The 16,026-nt window shown below is 40.6% G+C and overlaps 1 protein-coding gene across 1 annotated transcript; it reads left to right on the top strand.

Moving 5' to 3' along the window:
* The first annotated feature begins 975 nt into the window (after positions 1-975).
* LOC127660136 (RNA polymerase-associated protein CTR9 homolog) lies at positions 976-15,997 on the top strand. The gene is made up of 23 exons (XM_052150232.1): positions 976-1,124; positions 1,633-1,731; positions 2,426-2,665; positions 2,779-2,896; positions 3,395-3,484; positions 3,579-3,835; positions 3,918-4,025; positions 7,598-7,834; positions 7,921-8,010; positions 8,103-8,231; positions 8,502-8,685; positions 8,774-8,862; positions 8,945-9,130; positions 9,213-9,300; positions 9,494-9,642; positions 9,874-9,990; positions 10,574-10,719; positions 10,822-10,893; positions 11,145-11,424; positions 14,676-14,824; positions 14,954-15,044; positions 15,132-15,244; positions 15,324-15,997. Exons 1-23 carry the CDS (start codon positions 1,080-1,082, stop codon positions 15,727-15,729), a joined length of 3,483 nt encoding a protein of 1,160 aa, XP_052006192.1. The 5' UTR covers positions 976-1,079; the 3' UTR covers positions 15,730-15,997.
* Positions 15,998-16,026: the final 29 nt, after the last annotated feature.

Here is a 16,026-nt window from a genome sequence, read left to right as displayed (position 1 = left end):
TGTGGCAATGTACATCTGTGGTGAGTTGATGATAATGACAAAGCAACCTGATAAAAATACAAATAAAGCATTCAGGAAAACATGATATCATGACTTCACCTTTACTGCACTCAAGCATCTGGCAAGGCTCCACATAGTAGGTTCCAGAATCCACTTCAAGTCTCGGGACTCTGCATCCATGATGTTGTGATATAAAGTGGAGATGGAGCTCAGTGTCCTCCTCTGACTCTGATGACTGAAGAGATTACTTTGCATTTTATTGTCATTTGTTTCATTTAATATTTAGTCCTTTCAGATGGAAAACATTTATACATATAAATGATGCGATTCAAAGTGCATTTGAACAGCGTTGAAACACTTTCATATGATGTGTTACATTCATAGGAGCAGTTTCATAGAGCAAATTTAGTTCAAAGTAAATCTGAAGTAAATTTGGAGCAGAAGGAATAGAAATAAACCTTGTGTAAATTATCAGCTTTACGCTAAGCTAAAATGCTATTTCTAGCCATTTTACATTTACATTTTACTAGGCACGCTCATTTTTTTTTTATCAAGAAAATTCACGTTAGATCATAATACATTTTTTCTTGTAAGATCTTTGATATTAGGGCAAATATTATAATTTTTTTTTTAATTTATTTATAATTTACAATTTATAATTGTTCTATAGTCTACAGTATTTAACACAATTAAATCAGAAGTAACAGTAATTAAATGACTGAAAAATGAAGAGTAATCCCTTACTTTACTCTTTTCAAGGCAAAGGTAATTTAATTACAGTAATTAATTACTTAGCAATGCATTACACAAATCACTGACAGGGAATTAATATGATTGTGGAAAATATTTAATTTGTACTGTCACCAATAAACACCGTCCTCAATTTGACGTCACAATACATTTATGTGACACCTCTACGGTGCAGTTTTTAGGACTTTTAATTTGAAGCCCTGCGAAGTGTATGTTGTTGTTCATGTTCAGTGTGTGTGAGGCAGATGCTGCTTTTGAACATCGTCACTGGACACCAGCTAATACAAACGAAAAACTGCGACATTGGATTTGAGGTTTGAGTCGCCACCATGTCTCGGGGCTCCATTGAAATCCCACTGCGGGACACAGATGAGGTACCGGCTCGTTTTGTCTGTGTGTGGTGCTCAGTATGGTTTTACAGTTTCTAGCTAACGTCTGCTAACATGCTATCACTCGCGCGGTATTGATACGTATACATAAAACAAACTAAACGAAAGTGAGTGACAGAAATGCTTCTGTGAACCATGAACAACCCAGTTAAATCACAAAGGGAATCTCTCTAAACATGGTTCACGTGATAAACTAGCGTGGAATTAGTTTTGTTGATGTCAGCTCACCTGTCCTGCCAAGAAACATCACACACGTTTCTCATTTGTCGCCTGCTGTCAAAGTGAATTTATGAAATGCACAGCAATACAGCATGCAGCAGCAATTGCTGGCAATATAGAGGAGGCAAATGCAATGCATATAGTCTGTATGAGAATAATTTTTTATTTGCTATTTAACAAGATCCTTCTATTGAACTTTTTAGCCAATGACTGGCTTTGCATTTTGGCTCATTTCTCATGGTTTGTACTTTCTCTGAATGTGCTTCTGTTTCAGGTTATCGAGCTTGATTTTGACCAGCTTCCTGAAGGAGATGAGGTCATCAGTATCCTCAAACAGGAACATACACAGCTGCACATATGGATTGCACTGGCTGTAAGTGATATATAAACTTGTGCATAGTAATATTCAGAGTCCAAAATTAACTCGTTGCCACATCCTCCAGTGGATTTTTTTCTTCCCTGACGGCACAGGCATAATCCAGGACGTCAGTGCCAAGATTCTTCGGGCTCAAATTGTGAAAGAGTGGTTTAGGTTGCACGAGGAATCATTTTCACACATGAATTGGCCACCACAGATTCCTGACCCTTAACCCCATTGAAGTCTTTGGGATGTGCTGGAGAAGACTTTACAGAGCGGTTCGACTCAATGCCGTCAATACCACGTCATGCCATTGTTTCGACAACCTCAAGCAACGTCACAACATTTATTTCCATCCAGAGTTGCATTTATTTTTGGTCAAGATGTTGTATTGATGAAGGGAGAGTCGAACAGCTCCGTAAGGTCCTCTCCAGCACATCCCAAAGACTTTCAATGGGGTTAAGGGTCAGGACTCTGTGGTGGACAATTTGTGTGTGTAAATGATTCCTCATGCAACCTAAACCACTCTTTCTCAATTTGAGCCCGATGAATCTTGGCATTGTCGTCCTGGAATATGCCCGTGCCGTCAGGGAAGAAAACATCCATTGATGGGATAACCTGGTCATTCAGTACATTCATGTAATATTTGAGCTAATTATTTGTTTCTTATGCACAAAAATCTTAAGTATTTGATAATGTTTCTTTTCAGTTGGAGTACTACAAACAAGGAAAGACAGAAGATTTTGTCAAATTGCTGGAGGCGGCACGTATCGATGGAAACCTGGATTACAGAGATCACGAGAAGGACCAGATGACCTGTCTGGACACTCTAGCTGCTTACTATGTCCAGCAGGCTCGTAAAGAGAAGAACAAAGATGCAAAGAAGGACCTCATCAACCAGTCCACACTCCTGTACACCATGGCAGACAAGATCATCATGTATGATCAGGTAAATGACTATTAGAGTTTGTAATGCCTCAAAAATATAACTTCAAACTCTACTCACAGAGATCTTTTTAACTGACTGATGTTCCCTATTATGATTATTTCAAATTTTCACAGAACCATCTGCTGGGAAGAGCTTGCTTTTGTCTCCTGGAAGGAGATAAGATGGATCAAGCAGATGCTCAGTTCCAGTTTGTACTTAACCAGTCAACAAACAACATACCTGCACTCTTGGGTAAACAAAATGAGACATCACTTAGTACAACTTATTTAAAGTCAATGTGAAATCAAAATGGACACCCAGTCACTTTTACTCTCTACTTTCTCTACTTGTTGAACAAAGTCATCAAGTATGGAGCATATGGAAGTGAACGAGAACAATTCATTCAAAAAGACTGATTTGTTTATGAACAAAACATCACTACTGCCCACAGTGTAGAAAGCTCACAGCTGACTGGGGCTAGCAAGTGTTACGCTGCGTGAAGAATATTAATGGACCATATGACATTTCAGCAGCGGCGCTCATCATTTAGCAGGTGCGACACTGCTGATTATGTCAGGAGAACACTGAAGTGTTTGTCATTGGTTTATGTCACAATGCTCTTGAGGAACTTGACATTTAGCATGTACTGTGCATCCTGGTTCTCAGACCTTTTATGTTGACTTTTCAGACCTATATATTAATGGATATTGTCTTTAATGTTTGACTTATTATGTCCATGCTGCACAACAGGTAAAGCGTGTATCTCTTTCAACAAAAAGGATTACAGAGGGGCTCTGGCTTACTACAAAAAAGCCCTTCGCACTAACCCTGGCTGTCCAGGTGAGCTTGCCCAATGTGTTGAAAATAGTTAATTTTTTCCTTTCATTAATGAAGACTTGCTGAGCTAATTTCTGTGTAAATGTTCTCATTGTAGCTGAGGTGAGACTTGGCATGGGCCACTGCTTTGTAAAACTCAACAAACTGGAGAAAGCTCGCTTGGCTTTTGGCCGAGCCCTGGAGCTGAATTCCAAATGTGTGGGAGCGTTGGTGGGATTGGCTGTGCTAGAACTTAACAATAAAGAAGCGGACTCCATCAAGAATGGAGTGCAGCTGCTGTCCAGAGCCTACACCATTGACCCTAGCAACCCTATGGTGCTCAATCATCTCGCCAATCATTTTTTCTTCAAAAAGGTAAATCTAGATCCAAATTCTGATTAAGAGCCACTATTTAGAATTGGAGCCCTTGTTCTTTATCTATATATTTGTTTTTCAGGACTATAGCAAAGTGCAGCATCTGGCTCTTCATGCTTTTCACAACACAGAGGTGGAAGCTATGCAAGCGGAGAGCTGCTATCAGTTAGCTCGTTCCTTCCATGTCCAGGTAAGAGAGAGAGATATCTCTTGGTTGAAACAGTTGTCTCAATGGCTGATGCTGATATCTAGAGCTGTGGTTCTCAACTTGGTTTGCTTCGGGACCCAGATTTTGCATTGGACATCAAGTGGTGACCCAACATAATCAAAAAAGTAATTTGTATTTAATGTAGCATGGGTCACTTTTTTTGTTTTATAATGATTTTATTAAAAAAAAATTAAGTATAAGGGCATATGTCAAGTGACATAATTTTTTTGTTGATGTCATAAGTCTTTGAGGTCCACACTTTAAAGCCATACATATATTTACAGTGCAATCACAATTATGCATACATGTCTCCTCATTACCGCAGTTAGGTCAGTGTAGGCAGTCTTTCTAAAAAATATTAATAATTTATAGTATTTGGTATGAAAAAATTGTAGCCTAAACACATTTAGAAACTTAACCTACAACTACCACAGTTAAAATACCACAGTTACTGTTACTACTGTACAATCTGGTTACATTTTAGCAAGGAGGATGATGATGATGATGTGTGATTTTGTAAAACATTTATGCACATGGCACAATGTTGTATCTTTTCCTCAGTGCTATTTAACATGTATGGCCTGTCTACTTTTTATGAGGTTTGACTTCCTCCATTGGGCTTAAAACTAGAATATTCTTTCTAGAATTCAAATGGGTCGCGTCACTTTTGTGATCTGTACTGCAACGTCGAGGGAAGCCTGGTTGATGACGCGCAAGAGATATAGTGGGTTAGAGTAGATCGGATCTTTAATGTGAGTGGTTCTTTGATGGTTTGTGCTGTACACTCTCAAAAACAGGCTTCAATTGCACCATGAAAATATTGTGTTCAGATGAAAACATGTAAAGCCCTGAGAGCAAGGTTACAATTAAATATGACCTGGTGGCCCGAAATTTCGCTTTGGCGACTGCCAAGTTGTTTTGATGGAGGGACCACACTGTCATTGTTCTTTCCTTACTGTCCCACCAGTTTAGAAACTATGATCTAGAGAGTATGGTGGCCGATATAAGAGTGATATATATATATATATATATATATATATATATATATATATATAAAATATGTGGTTGAGGAATGATGTACATTTAGGCATTTACATTTAGTCATTTATCAGACAATTTTATCCAAAGCAACTTACAAATGAGACATATAGCAAGCTATTTTTCATGCAAAGTTTAACAACATCTACAGTATAGGAATGCCAAGTTCTCACAGTGGCTGGAGTAGTAAAGATGCCAGCACAGAAGAAAGAGACAGACAAGGATTTTTTTAAAAACATTTTTTTACGTTAAGTGCAATTTAGTGTGGGTTGGTTAAGTGCTCATGGAACCGATGTTTTTTTCAGCTGGTTCTTGAATGTTGAGAAGGTAACAGCAGATTGTGCGGAGGTTGGAAGTTCATTCCACTACAGAGGAGCAGAGAAAGTGAACGATCATGAAATAGACTCTGTGATGGGACCACCAGGCATTGCTCATTCATAGATTGCATAGAGCGAGTTGGAGCATAGACCTAAAGAATTGAATTGAAGTAAGAGGGTGCGGTTACATTGGCTGTCCTGAAAGCCAGAGTCAAAGCTTTAAATTTTATGCGGGCAGCTACAGGTAGCCAGTAAAGTGAAATCAGGGGTGGGGTGACATGAGCTTTTTTGTTTGATTTGAAGACCAGATGCGCTGCTGCATTCTGGATTATCTGCGGTGGCTTAATTGTTTTGGCTGGAAGGCCAGCCAACAGAGCATTACAATAGTCCAGTCTTGAAATGACCAGAGCTTGGACCAGGAGCTGTGTAGCATATTCAGACAGGAAAGGTCTGATTTTCCTGATGTTGTAAAGCACAAATCTTCAAGACCGGGCGATTGATGAGATTTATGCAGTGAAATTATTCTGGTCATCTACCAACACTCCCAGGTTCTGGGCGGTTCTGGTTGGTGTCAGTGCGTTTGAACCAAGATGAAAAAGGGAGGTTGTGGTTACCGATGGGTTGGCTGGGATAAGGAGGAGTTCTGTCTTCGCAAGTTTGAGCAGAAGGTGTCGTTCCTTCATCCAGATACGAGCTGAAACGGTAGGGTCATCAGGCTGGAACCACAGGTTAAGCTGTGTATCATCTGCGTAGCATTGGTAGGAAAAGCCATGTGCCTCAATGACTGGTCCGAGGGATGATGTGTAGATCGAGAAGTGGAGGGGTCCAAGCACTGATACTTGAGGAACCCCAGTTGTCAGCTGGTGTGTCTTGAACATCTCTCCTCTCCAGGAGACCTTGAACTATCTGCCAGTGAGATATTGACTCAGACAATCCAAGCTCAGTTACTGTGATGCCAAGGTCAGAGAGGGTGGACAGGAGGATCTTGTGGTTCACTGTGTCAAAGGCAGCAGACAAGTCAAGGAGGATGAGGATGGATGATTTGGAGATTTGGAAGAGAGTAGCTGTGGGTGTTAGGTGCAGAGAACTGGCTGTTGATGCTCACTACCTTTCAGTAAAAAACGTGGCAAAGTCATCAGCAGTCAGAGAATAATTAGAATGTGGTGGAGGAGGATGGAGAAGAGATGAGAGTTGAAAATTGTTTTCATGAATCTGAAGTGTTACTGATCTTGTTCTGATAGTAATCAATTTTAGCACCAGAAACTCGAGTGGATAAAGAGGAGAGAAGTGATTGATACTTACACAGGTCAGTGCCACTTTCTCTCTGCAGCCCACAGCATGGTTTGGTGATCACAATGTGTCTCCGAAGTCAGGGGCTTGAGGGTGTGGAATGTGCTGGCCTGGAGGTTAGAGGACGGACACTATCAAGGCAAGAATTGAATGTTGAGAAAAGAGCATTTGTAGCTTCATTTAAATCAAGTGTAGAAAAATGGTTAGTGGAGGGAAGGGATGCAGAGACTATGGAAGAGAAGTGAGCGGGTTAGAGAGAGCGATGGTTGTGGCGGAAGGAGACCATAGGTGTAGTAAGGGGTACAGAAGAAGGGAGAGTAACAGAAAACGGGATGAAGAAATGGTCAGAGATTTGTAGCGGGGTAATAAGGGGATTATTGGTGATACAATTACATGTAAGGAGGAGATCTAGCTGTTTCCATGCTCTGAGTTGCTGGGGTGTGCATTCTTGTAAGGTCAAATGAGGTCAGAAGAGCTTTAAAGTCAGCCGGCAGTTCCACTGACTGGCAGAGCCACAGTCCAACAGAGATGGAGAGGCAGTGCTATGTGACCTAAAGTGCTCTGGAGTGCATAGTCTACAGCGTGTGCATGTAGATTTTCACCTACATGAAACAACAGGAATGCACTGAAAACATATTACTAAAATAAATAGGCATGAAATATTCCAGAGAGCTGCATAATATGTAAGATATTAAGTATATAACAAATAGAATTTCGTGATGGCATACAAGATTTACACACAATTTATTTATTCAATAAGATATTGATGATATATTTGATGATAGCCAAAGTGGACTTAGACGAAGCATAGGCCGAATCGACCTGGCTGATATATTGTTCATTATATTGAAATTCCCTGTACTCCGTGTAATTCCAATATCAATAACCAGCACATGTCGCTTTGTTTAGGAGGACTACGACCAAGCCTTCCAGTACTACTATCAGGCCACTCAGTTTGCCTCATCTACTTTTGTACTGCCCTTTTTTGGTCTGGGCCAGATGTATGTGTATCGTAGAGACAAGGAGAATGCTGCACAGTGCTTTGAAAAGGTCCTGAAAGCATATCCTAATAATTATGAAACCATGAAAATCCTTGGGTCACTTTATGCCACATCGGATGACCAGGAGAAGAGAGACATTGCTAAAGTAAGACATAGTAAATAAAAAATTTCAGATAGGATTTTTATTTTTTTACATTGATTACATTGTGGATTGATGTTTTGATGTCATAGGAACATCTGAAAAAAGTCACAGTACAGTATTCTGATGATGTGGAAGCCTGGATTGAGCTTGCCCAAATTTTGGAACAAACAGACATTCAGGTAACAGTGGCGTTTCAGCATATGCCTCTTTGAGACAATGTTGGAGGTGTTTTGATTTGCACAGCTAACCCCAACGCCCATGTCTCCTGCAGGGTGCTCTGTCTGCATATGGCACCGCCACTCGCATCCTCCAGGAGAAGGTTCAAGCTGATGTTCCTCCTGAGATCCTCAATAATTTAGGGGCTTTACACTTCAGATTGGGAAACCTAGGCGAGGCAAAGGTACAGTGGAATTATTAAAGACAACCAAGCAAAATTGGGCCATATTTACTTTCTTCATTCACTTTTCTGGTGTTTCTTCAAAGTTGTATCATTGCTGTGCCTCTGAAACAGCTTTCCTTTTTGGCTGGTGTCACCTTGGCTGTTAAATAGTGAAATAAGTCACATTATGGACAAAGTGTGTTGTGAATGTAGGGTTTTCTCTCAAATTTAATGGAACTGAATGTATTTGTTAATTAATCATTTACATACACATCATCCTTTTCCTTGTAGAAATACTTCCTGGCTTCTTTGGAGAGGGCCAAAGCTGAGGGCGAGCATGATGAGCACTACTACAACGCCATCTCTGTCACAACCTCCTATAACCTGGCTAGACTATATGAGGCCATGTGCGAGTTCCATGAGGCTGAGAAACTCTACAAGAACATCCTGAGAGAGCATCCCAATTATGTGGACTGTATGCATCATCAGGATATTAATTTTGTGGTTATGTGGACTTTTGCCTAGAAACGTTGTTAATTTGCTTTTATATTAATTGGTTACAGGTTATTTGCGTCTTGGTGCAATGGCACGTGACAAGGGAAATTTTTATGAAGCTTCTGATTGGTTTAAAGAAGCCCTTCAGATCAATCAGGTGGATAGTTCTTGCATCACAGCTATCTTAACATTTATTTTAATTCTCCTAGAGCCTTTTTAATAAAATATGTGTTTTATAGGATCACCCTGATGCCTGGTCACTGATTGGTAACCTCCATCTGGCCAAGCAAGAATGGGGTCCCGGCCAGAAGAAGTTTGAACGCATCCTTAAGCAGCCCTCCACTCAAAATGACACCTACTCTATGCTGGCGCTCGGTAACGTGTGGCTTCAAACGCTGCATCAGCCAACTAGAGATCGCGAAAAGGTTAGTTGAAAAAAGCAATGTTGATAGTGTGACACACTATGCTCAGAATTGGTTGTCTGATCTGTTCTTTTGCTTTTTGCAGGAAAAGCGGCACCAGGATCGAGCACTGGCGATCTACAAACAAGTCCTGAGGAATGATGCCAAAAATCTATATGCTGCCAATGGCATAGGTGCCTAACCTACTGATTAACTAGTCTCTCTTAGTCAGACTCTCATAGTCTTAACCCAAGAATAAACTCTTGCCATTTTTGTGTGCAATATGCATCATATGCATAATCGGAGGCCAGTAGTACTGATTGTCTATCACAATGGTTCGGATAAATTTTTTAGAACATCTCCATTTCTCTCTTCTGTCCGCCACAGGTGCTGTATTGGCACATAAGGGCTATTTCCGAGAGGCAAGAGATGTCTTTGCTCAGGTCAGAGAGGCCACAGCAGAGATCAGTGATGTATGGCTGAACCTTGCACATATCTATGTGGAGCAGAAGCAGTACATCAGTGCTGTGCAGATGGTGAGACATTGAACAAACATAAAAAGTCCAACTTTATATTAGGTGTCTTTAGGTACTATGTACTAATATTAAACTACATACAATACATGTTGTTCGGCAAAATGTTCACAAGATGTCGCACATTTGCTGCCACTGAGGTTGAAGTTTAGGTGTAGGATTAGGGTTTCCACTGAACATGCAAGGTTTTGTGTTGGATCACAACTCACGTTAGTTTATTCTGTGTCTCTCCAGTATGAAAACTGCTTGAAAAAATTCTACAAACATCAGAACACAGAGGTGCTGTTGTATCTGGCCCGAGCACTCTTTAAATGTGGCAAGCTACAGGATTGTAAACAGACTCTTCTGAGGGTGAGTACATTTTAATGCAACTGTCGTGTTTTTTGTCTGCGGACGGAAACGCCTTGTTGATGAGAGAGGTCAACGGAGAATGGTCAGACTGGTTCGAACTGACAGAAAGGCTACAGTAACTGAGATAACCCGCCTGTACAATTGTATTGAGCAGAGTAGCATCTCAAAATGCACATCACGTCAAACCTTGAGGCGTATGGGTTGCAACAGCGGAAGATCACTTGGGGTTTTGGTGAGCCTTTGCCCATTGCAGCCTCAGCTTTTTGTTCTTAGCTGACAGAAATGGAACCCGACGTGGTCTTCTAATGTTGTCCAGTAGAAAATAAGGGGTCTTGCAGAGTCCATTCCTCTGTGGGTTGGCGCTTTTTTGGCGGCACGAGGAGGACGTGCTATGGGAGTACCATTTTAGGCAGGTGGTCATAATGCTCATAAGTGTATACATATACACATATATACAAATGTCAGAAAATTATTATCCATGATATTTATTTTAGTCTGTTGACAGCCTAAATTATAAATGTTTAAGCCTGTTTCACATTCTCTGATGATTTTCTTTTCTTTTGGTCTCTTCGTGAATTCTCAGGCTCGTCATGTAGCTCCCAGTGACACAGTGCTGATGTTTAATGTGGCACTTGTGCTGCAGAGGTTGGCCACACTTGTTTTGAAGGATGAAAAGAGTAATCTGAAGGCTGTACTTAGTGCAGTGAAAGAGCTGGAGTTGGCTCACAGGTGAGTGAGCTTCGTGACCCTACTGTTGACATAGAGCCTATAAAGCACAGGCCCTGAAGCTCTCAAATGTGTCTTTTATAACTTCATGTTATTGCTTTGCAGGTCTTTCAGCTACCTCAGTAAGGCTGGAGACAAAATGAGATTTGACCTTGCACTGGCCGCAAGTGAAGCCAGGTTAGTAATCTCAAGATATGTAATCTTCATTCTGAAGTTTCCTTTTAAAGTGTGTCCTTACCATTGCCATGTGTGATGTAACAGGAAACTTGTCACGAATAATCTTTCAATCCACACTGAAAATGAAAAAGCTGTGCGAAAGAACTGCACTTCTCAAGCCTGTTCACGTGGTCTTTAAGCAGCAGTCCTGCACACATAATGCATAATTGTAGAAATACAGTAAACTCATCTGTACATGTTTGCTTTCTCAGGCAGTGCTCTGACTTGCTAAGCCAGGCTCAGTACCATGTGGCCCGAGCTCGTAAACAAGACGAGGAGGAGAAGGAGAACCGTGCTAAACAGGAGCAGGAGAGAGACATTTTGCGACAGCAGATGAGGAAAGAACAAGAGGAGAAGAAGAACAGGGAGGCTGAGGAGCAGAAGAAGCTTCTCGAGCAGAGAGCTCAGTATGTGGAGAAGACCAAGAACCTTCTCTCCTTTGCAGAAGGAATGAAAGAATCAAAGGAGAAGAAGAAAGGAGGCAGTGGAAGAGTGAGTCTGAGATTACATTTGAATGTCACTGAGCTCCAGAATACAGGCTGTTTTAATAATTTCATTTAAAACTGGTGTAATTTCTGCACCACTAGCATCACCAAATGGAATTGCGACAATTATTTTTTTTATTTATTTTTTTTTTAACCGTTTCCTAAATCCATCTGCCATTGGTTGTTCAAATGGATAGTACCAAGTGAGTCCCAAACTCACACCATTGGTTAAGCAAATTTGCTGTTTTGGGCTAGTCCGGATGCTCAAACAGAGCAGTGTTTTGATAGTGCCAGTGTTGACACTTTTCAGGGGAATCTGCATGTTAAACTTGGATAGGAGAAGGTATTTTAACCCCCTCTAGAAGATAGAATCATGCAATAAGTTTATGCATAAATTGTAAAAGTCCCCAGATACATTAGTCACTATTTGGTACCATTTGAACTTTTCAAAGAATACCATAACATTTCTATTACTTAAAATAACAAAATAAAGCCTTAAAAATGTTGTGGTGCAAATGAGCGCCACCTAGAGGTGTTGAGAAATGTGTATTTCACATAGAATAAATAGGCAAGTCATATATCAAATGAAAGCTCTCATTCTCATGAATGTGACTGTATTTTGTCGCCCTAACACCACAGTTTGAATTATCATATTTTGATTATCAAAAGAATCTGATCTATGAAATATGATCTCTGTAAGACCACAATGTCAAATGTCTCATCTCTGCTCCGATCACCTGCTTCTGTAAACCCCAAAGTAGCCAAAACTCCATATCAGCTCTTACCTTCAGTTGTTTTCTAAAAAAGTAAGCCATTTTGTACTTGTCTGTGAGCCTGTTTGGTCAAATAATCCAATGTTATATTTCAGATGTCCAGAAAAAATTGCAGTCCACCAGAAAAAGCATGATAAACAAATTATCTGCAAAATATGTTATCAACTAATGAAAAATAATTTGTCAATGCAAAGCTAAGGATCTTGGCTTTCCAACGACCCCTAGATTCAGCTTCTAGTCCATTCAGAGGCTGAGATATTCTATGAAACAATGGGGAACATGTACAGGTGAAACTCGAAAAATTAGAATATCGTGCAAAAGTTCATTAATTTCAGTAATTCAACCTAAAAGGTGAAACTAATATATTATATAGACTCATTACAAGCAAAGTAAGATATTTCAAGCCTTTATTTGATATCATTTTGATGATTATGGCTTACAGCTTATGAAAACCCCAAATTCAGAATCTCAGAAAATTAGAATATTGTGAAAAGGTTCAGTATTGTAGGCTCAAAGTGTCACACTCTAATCAGCTAATTAATCCAAAACACCTGCAAAGGGTTCCTGAGCCTTTAAATGGTCTCTCAGTCTGGTTCAGTTGAATTCACAATCACGGGGAAGACTGCTGACCTGACAGTTGTGCAGAAAACCATCATTGACACCCTCCACAAGGAGGGAAAGCCTCAAAAGGTAATTGCAAAAGAAGTTGGATGTTCTCAAAGTGCTGTATCAAAGTGTGGAAGAAAAAGGTGCACAAGCAGCAGGGATGACCGTAGCCTGGAGAGGATTGTCAGGAAAAGGCCATTCAAATGTGTGGGGGAGCTTCACAAGGAGTGGACTGAGGCTGGAGTTACTGCATCAAGAGCCACCACACACAGACGGGTCCTGGACATGGGCTTCAAATGTCAAACGTCTTACCTGGGCTAAAGAAAAAAAGAACTGGTCTGTTGCTCAGTGGTCCAAAGTCCTCTTTTCTGATGAGAGCAAATTTTGCATCTCATTTGGAAACCAAGGTCCCAGAGTCTGGAGGAAGAATGGAGAGGCACACAATCCAAGATGCTTGAAGTCCAGTGTGAAGTTTCCACAGTCTGTGTTGGTTTGGGGAGCCATGTCATCGGCTGGTGTTGGTCCACTGTGCTATTAAGTCCAGAGTCAACGCAGCCGTCTACCGGGACATTTTAGAGCACTTCATGCTTCCTTCAGCAGACAAGCTTTATGGAGATGCTGACTTCATTTTCCAGCAGGACTTGGCACCTGCCCACACTGCCAAAAGTACCAAAACCTGGTTTAATGACCATGGTATTACTGTGCTTGATTGGCCAGCAAACTCGCCTGACCTGAACCCCATAGAGAATCTATGGGGGCATTGCCAAGAGAAAGATGAGAGACATGAGACCAAACAATGCAGAAGAGCTGAAGGCCGCTATTGAAGCATCTTGGTCTTCCATAACACCTCAGCAGTGCCACAGGCTGATAGCATCCATGCCACGCCGCATTGAGGCAGTAATTAATGCAAAGGGGGCCCAAACCAAGTACTGAGTACATATGCATGATTATACTTTTCAGAGGGCCGAAATTTCTGTATTTAAAATCCTTTTTTTTTATTGATGTCATGTAATATTCTAATTTTCTGAGATTCTGAATTTGGGGTTTTCATAAGCTGTAAGCCATAATCATTAAAATTATATCAAATAAAGGCTTGAAATATCTTACTTTGCTTGTAATGAGTCTATATAATATATTAGTTTCGCCTTTTAAGTTGAATTACTGAAATTAATGAACTTTTGCACGATCTTCTAATTTTTCGAGTTTCACCTGTATGTTATTCAAAATTGACTGGATGTCTATGGTGTGAGTGCTCAGCTGCGTTAGAGCACCACATACATTTCCTATGATTCCTAGTACTTGCTGCCATCTAGTAGAATTAAATAAAACTTTTTATAGGGAGATACAGCAAACAGAACCTGAATTACATGCTTACAAATTTAGGACAAGAGATTTTTATTTTATGAATTTGTTTTGTTCATCAAAGGATTGTAAACGTATACAGTATTATCTATGATATTTATTTTGTATGTAATAGTCCTCTGTATATGTGTAAGGTGAGCTTTTGAACTTGGGAGTGAAAAATTGCAGGTGGCAGCCAAAAAAAAGCACCTGAGTTGGGGCAGTGGTGGCTCAGTGGTTGAGGCTCAGGGTTACTGACCAGAAGGTTGGGGGTTCAAGCCCCAGCACCACCAAGATGCCACTGTTGGGCCCTTGAGCAAGGCTCTTAATTCCAGGTTGCTCCGGGGGGGATTGTCCCTGTAATAAGTGCACTGTAAGTCGCTTTGGATAAAAGCGTCTGCCAAATGCATAAATGTAAATGTAAATGAGTTAAAGAGATTAACTTTGAAAAAATTAAACTTACCATTATTATTTTTTATGCAGATGTATGTTTAAAAAGGTGTATTACATTTCATATTTTAATTCATTGTTTTACTAGCGCAAGAAAGGTGGCGACTTTGATGACTTTGTCAATGATGACTCTGATGAGGATCTGCCACTCAAGAAGAAGAAGAAGAAGAAAGCTGGGAGCGGCAGTGAAGTTGAGGATGAAGGGGGAGAGGAGAAATCCCGCAAGAAACGAAGAAGGTAAACAGTTCTAAGAACATATCTTTTGAATTATTAAAAAGCGTACACAAAAAAAGTAAAGCTAACCCTTGTTGAAAGGGATCTGGTTAAAACCTGATTTCAATCTGTTCCTCTTTGTTGTTTCCTCAGACCAGCTAAAAGAGATGATGAGGGTTCAGATGATGGAGGCTCAAGGCCCAAGAAACAACGAAAACCCAGAGAGCGCAAGAAGTTTGAGAGGGTACTGATGTTTTGAGCACAGAACTCATTTTCTTGGAGAGATTACCTTGACGATTGCTGATTGTAATTACATTTCTCTTTTTTTCAGCCTAAGCCAGAGCGCATGCCACCGTCTCTTAAAGGAAAGATCAAATCAAAAGCTATCATTTCATCCTCTGATTCCTCCTCTGATGAGGATGGCCTAAAAATAGCAGATGACCGGTAAGACATGACTCTTGAGATTGCTTGCTTTTATTTAGGTGTTTGATGTTCTTGCTAACGTTGTCATTTTTATGTCCAGAAACCCACGGGACAGCGGCTCGGGCTCTGACAATGACGAAGGCCACAGTAAACGCATTGCTTCCGACAGCGATTCCAATGAGGGGCGGAACCAGTCAGGCAGTGAGGCCGGCAGCCCTCGGCGCTCTGGAAACTCAGACGACGATGAGTCTGGCAGTGAACGACCGATGAAAAGGAGGAGACCGCAGCAGCAATCCGACTCGGAACAGTCGGATAATGAGAGCAAAAAGAGCCGCTCTGAGGAATCTGACAATGATTCACCGGCTGGATCTCCAGCCGGATCTCCAGCCGCTGTGTCAGACCGGGGGTCAGACAACGAGCGGTCTCCACAGAGGTCTGATAATGATTCTGAGCCCGAGGGGTCCAATAATGAAGCTTCTAACAGAGGCTCTGATGATAGTGACTGAATTGACTAAATCGCCTGTCTGTCATATCTGTTGAGGAAAGAAGCCTTCGTACTTTGTCATCGCATAAATAGTTATGTGTCTTCATGCATATGTTTCTCAGATTCTCCAGAATTTTTTTTTTTAATGTTTGGTCTTTTGAGTATGAAATGTTCAAAGCCTCTTTTGCTCAAGTTTTTGTTGACGACATATATTGAGCGCTGTAGCCTTAAGGGACTATCACAAGCTGTCATGAGTTGATGTACATTATAAAATACCTTTGAATAAAAAGTATTTTGAAAAAGTTCTCTTCTGGAGTAT

This window comes from Xyrauchen texanus, chromosome 2, assembly GCF_025860055.1.
Source record: "Xyrauchen texanus isolate HMW12.3.18 chromosome 2, RBS_HiC_50CHRs, whole genome shotgun sequence".
Taxonomy (NCBI): Eukaryota; Metazoa; Chordata; class Actinopteri; order Cypriniformes; family Catostomidae; genus Xyrauchen; species Xyrauchen texanus.
The sequence above is the reverse complement of the archived record's forward strand: the minus strand, read 5'-3'. Positions and strand labels throughout refer to the sequence as shown.

Excerpts from the sequence above, each read along its gene's own strand:
- LOC127660136 (XM_052150232.1), top strand. The coding sequence starts at position 1,080 with ATGTCTCGGGGCTCCATTGAAATCCCACTGCGGGACACAGATGAG. Across the intron at positions 4,026-7,597 it reads CTCGTTCCTTCCATGTCCAG|GAGGACTACGACCAAGCCTT; the intron begins GTAAGAGAGAGA and ends CGCTTTGTTTAG. Across the intron at positions 15,045-15,131 it reads AGCGCAAGAAGTTTGAGAGG|CCTAAGCCAGAGCGCATGCC; the intron begins GTACTGATGTTT and ends TCTTTTTTTCAG.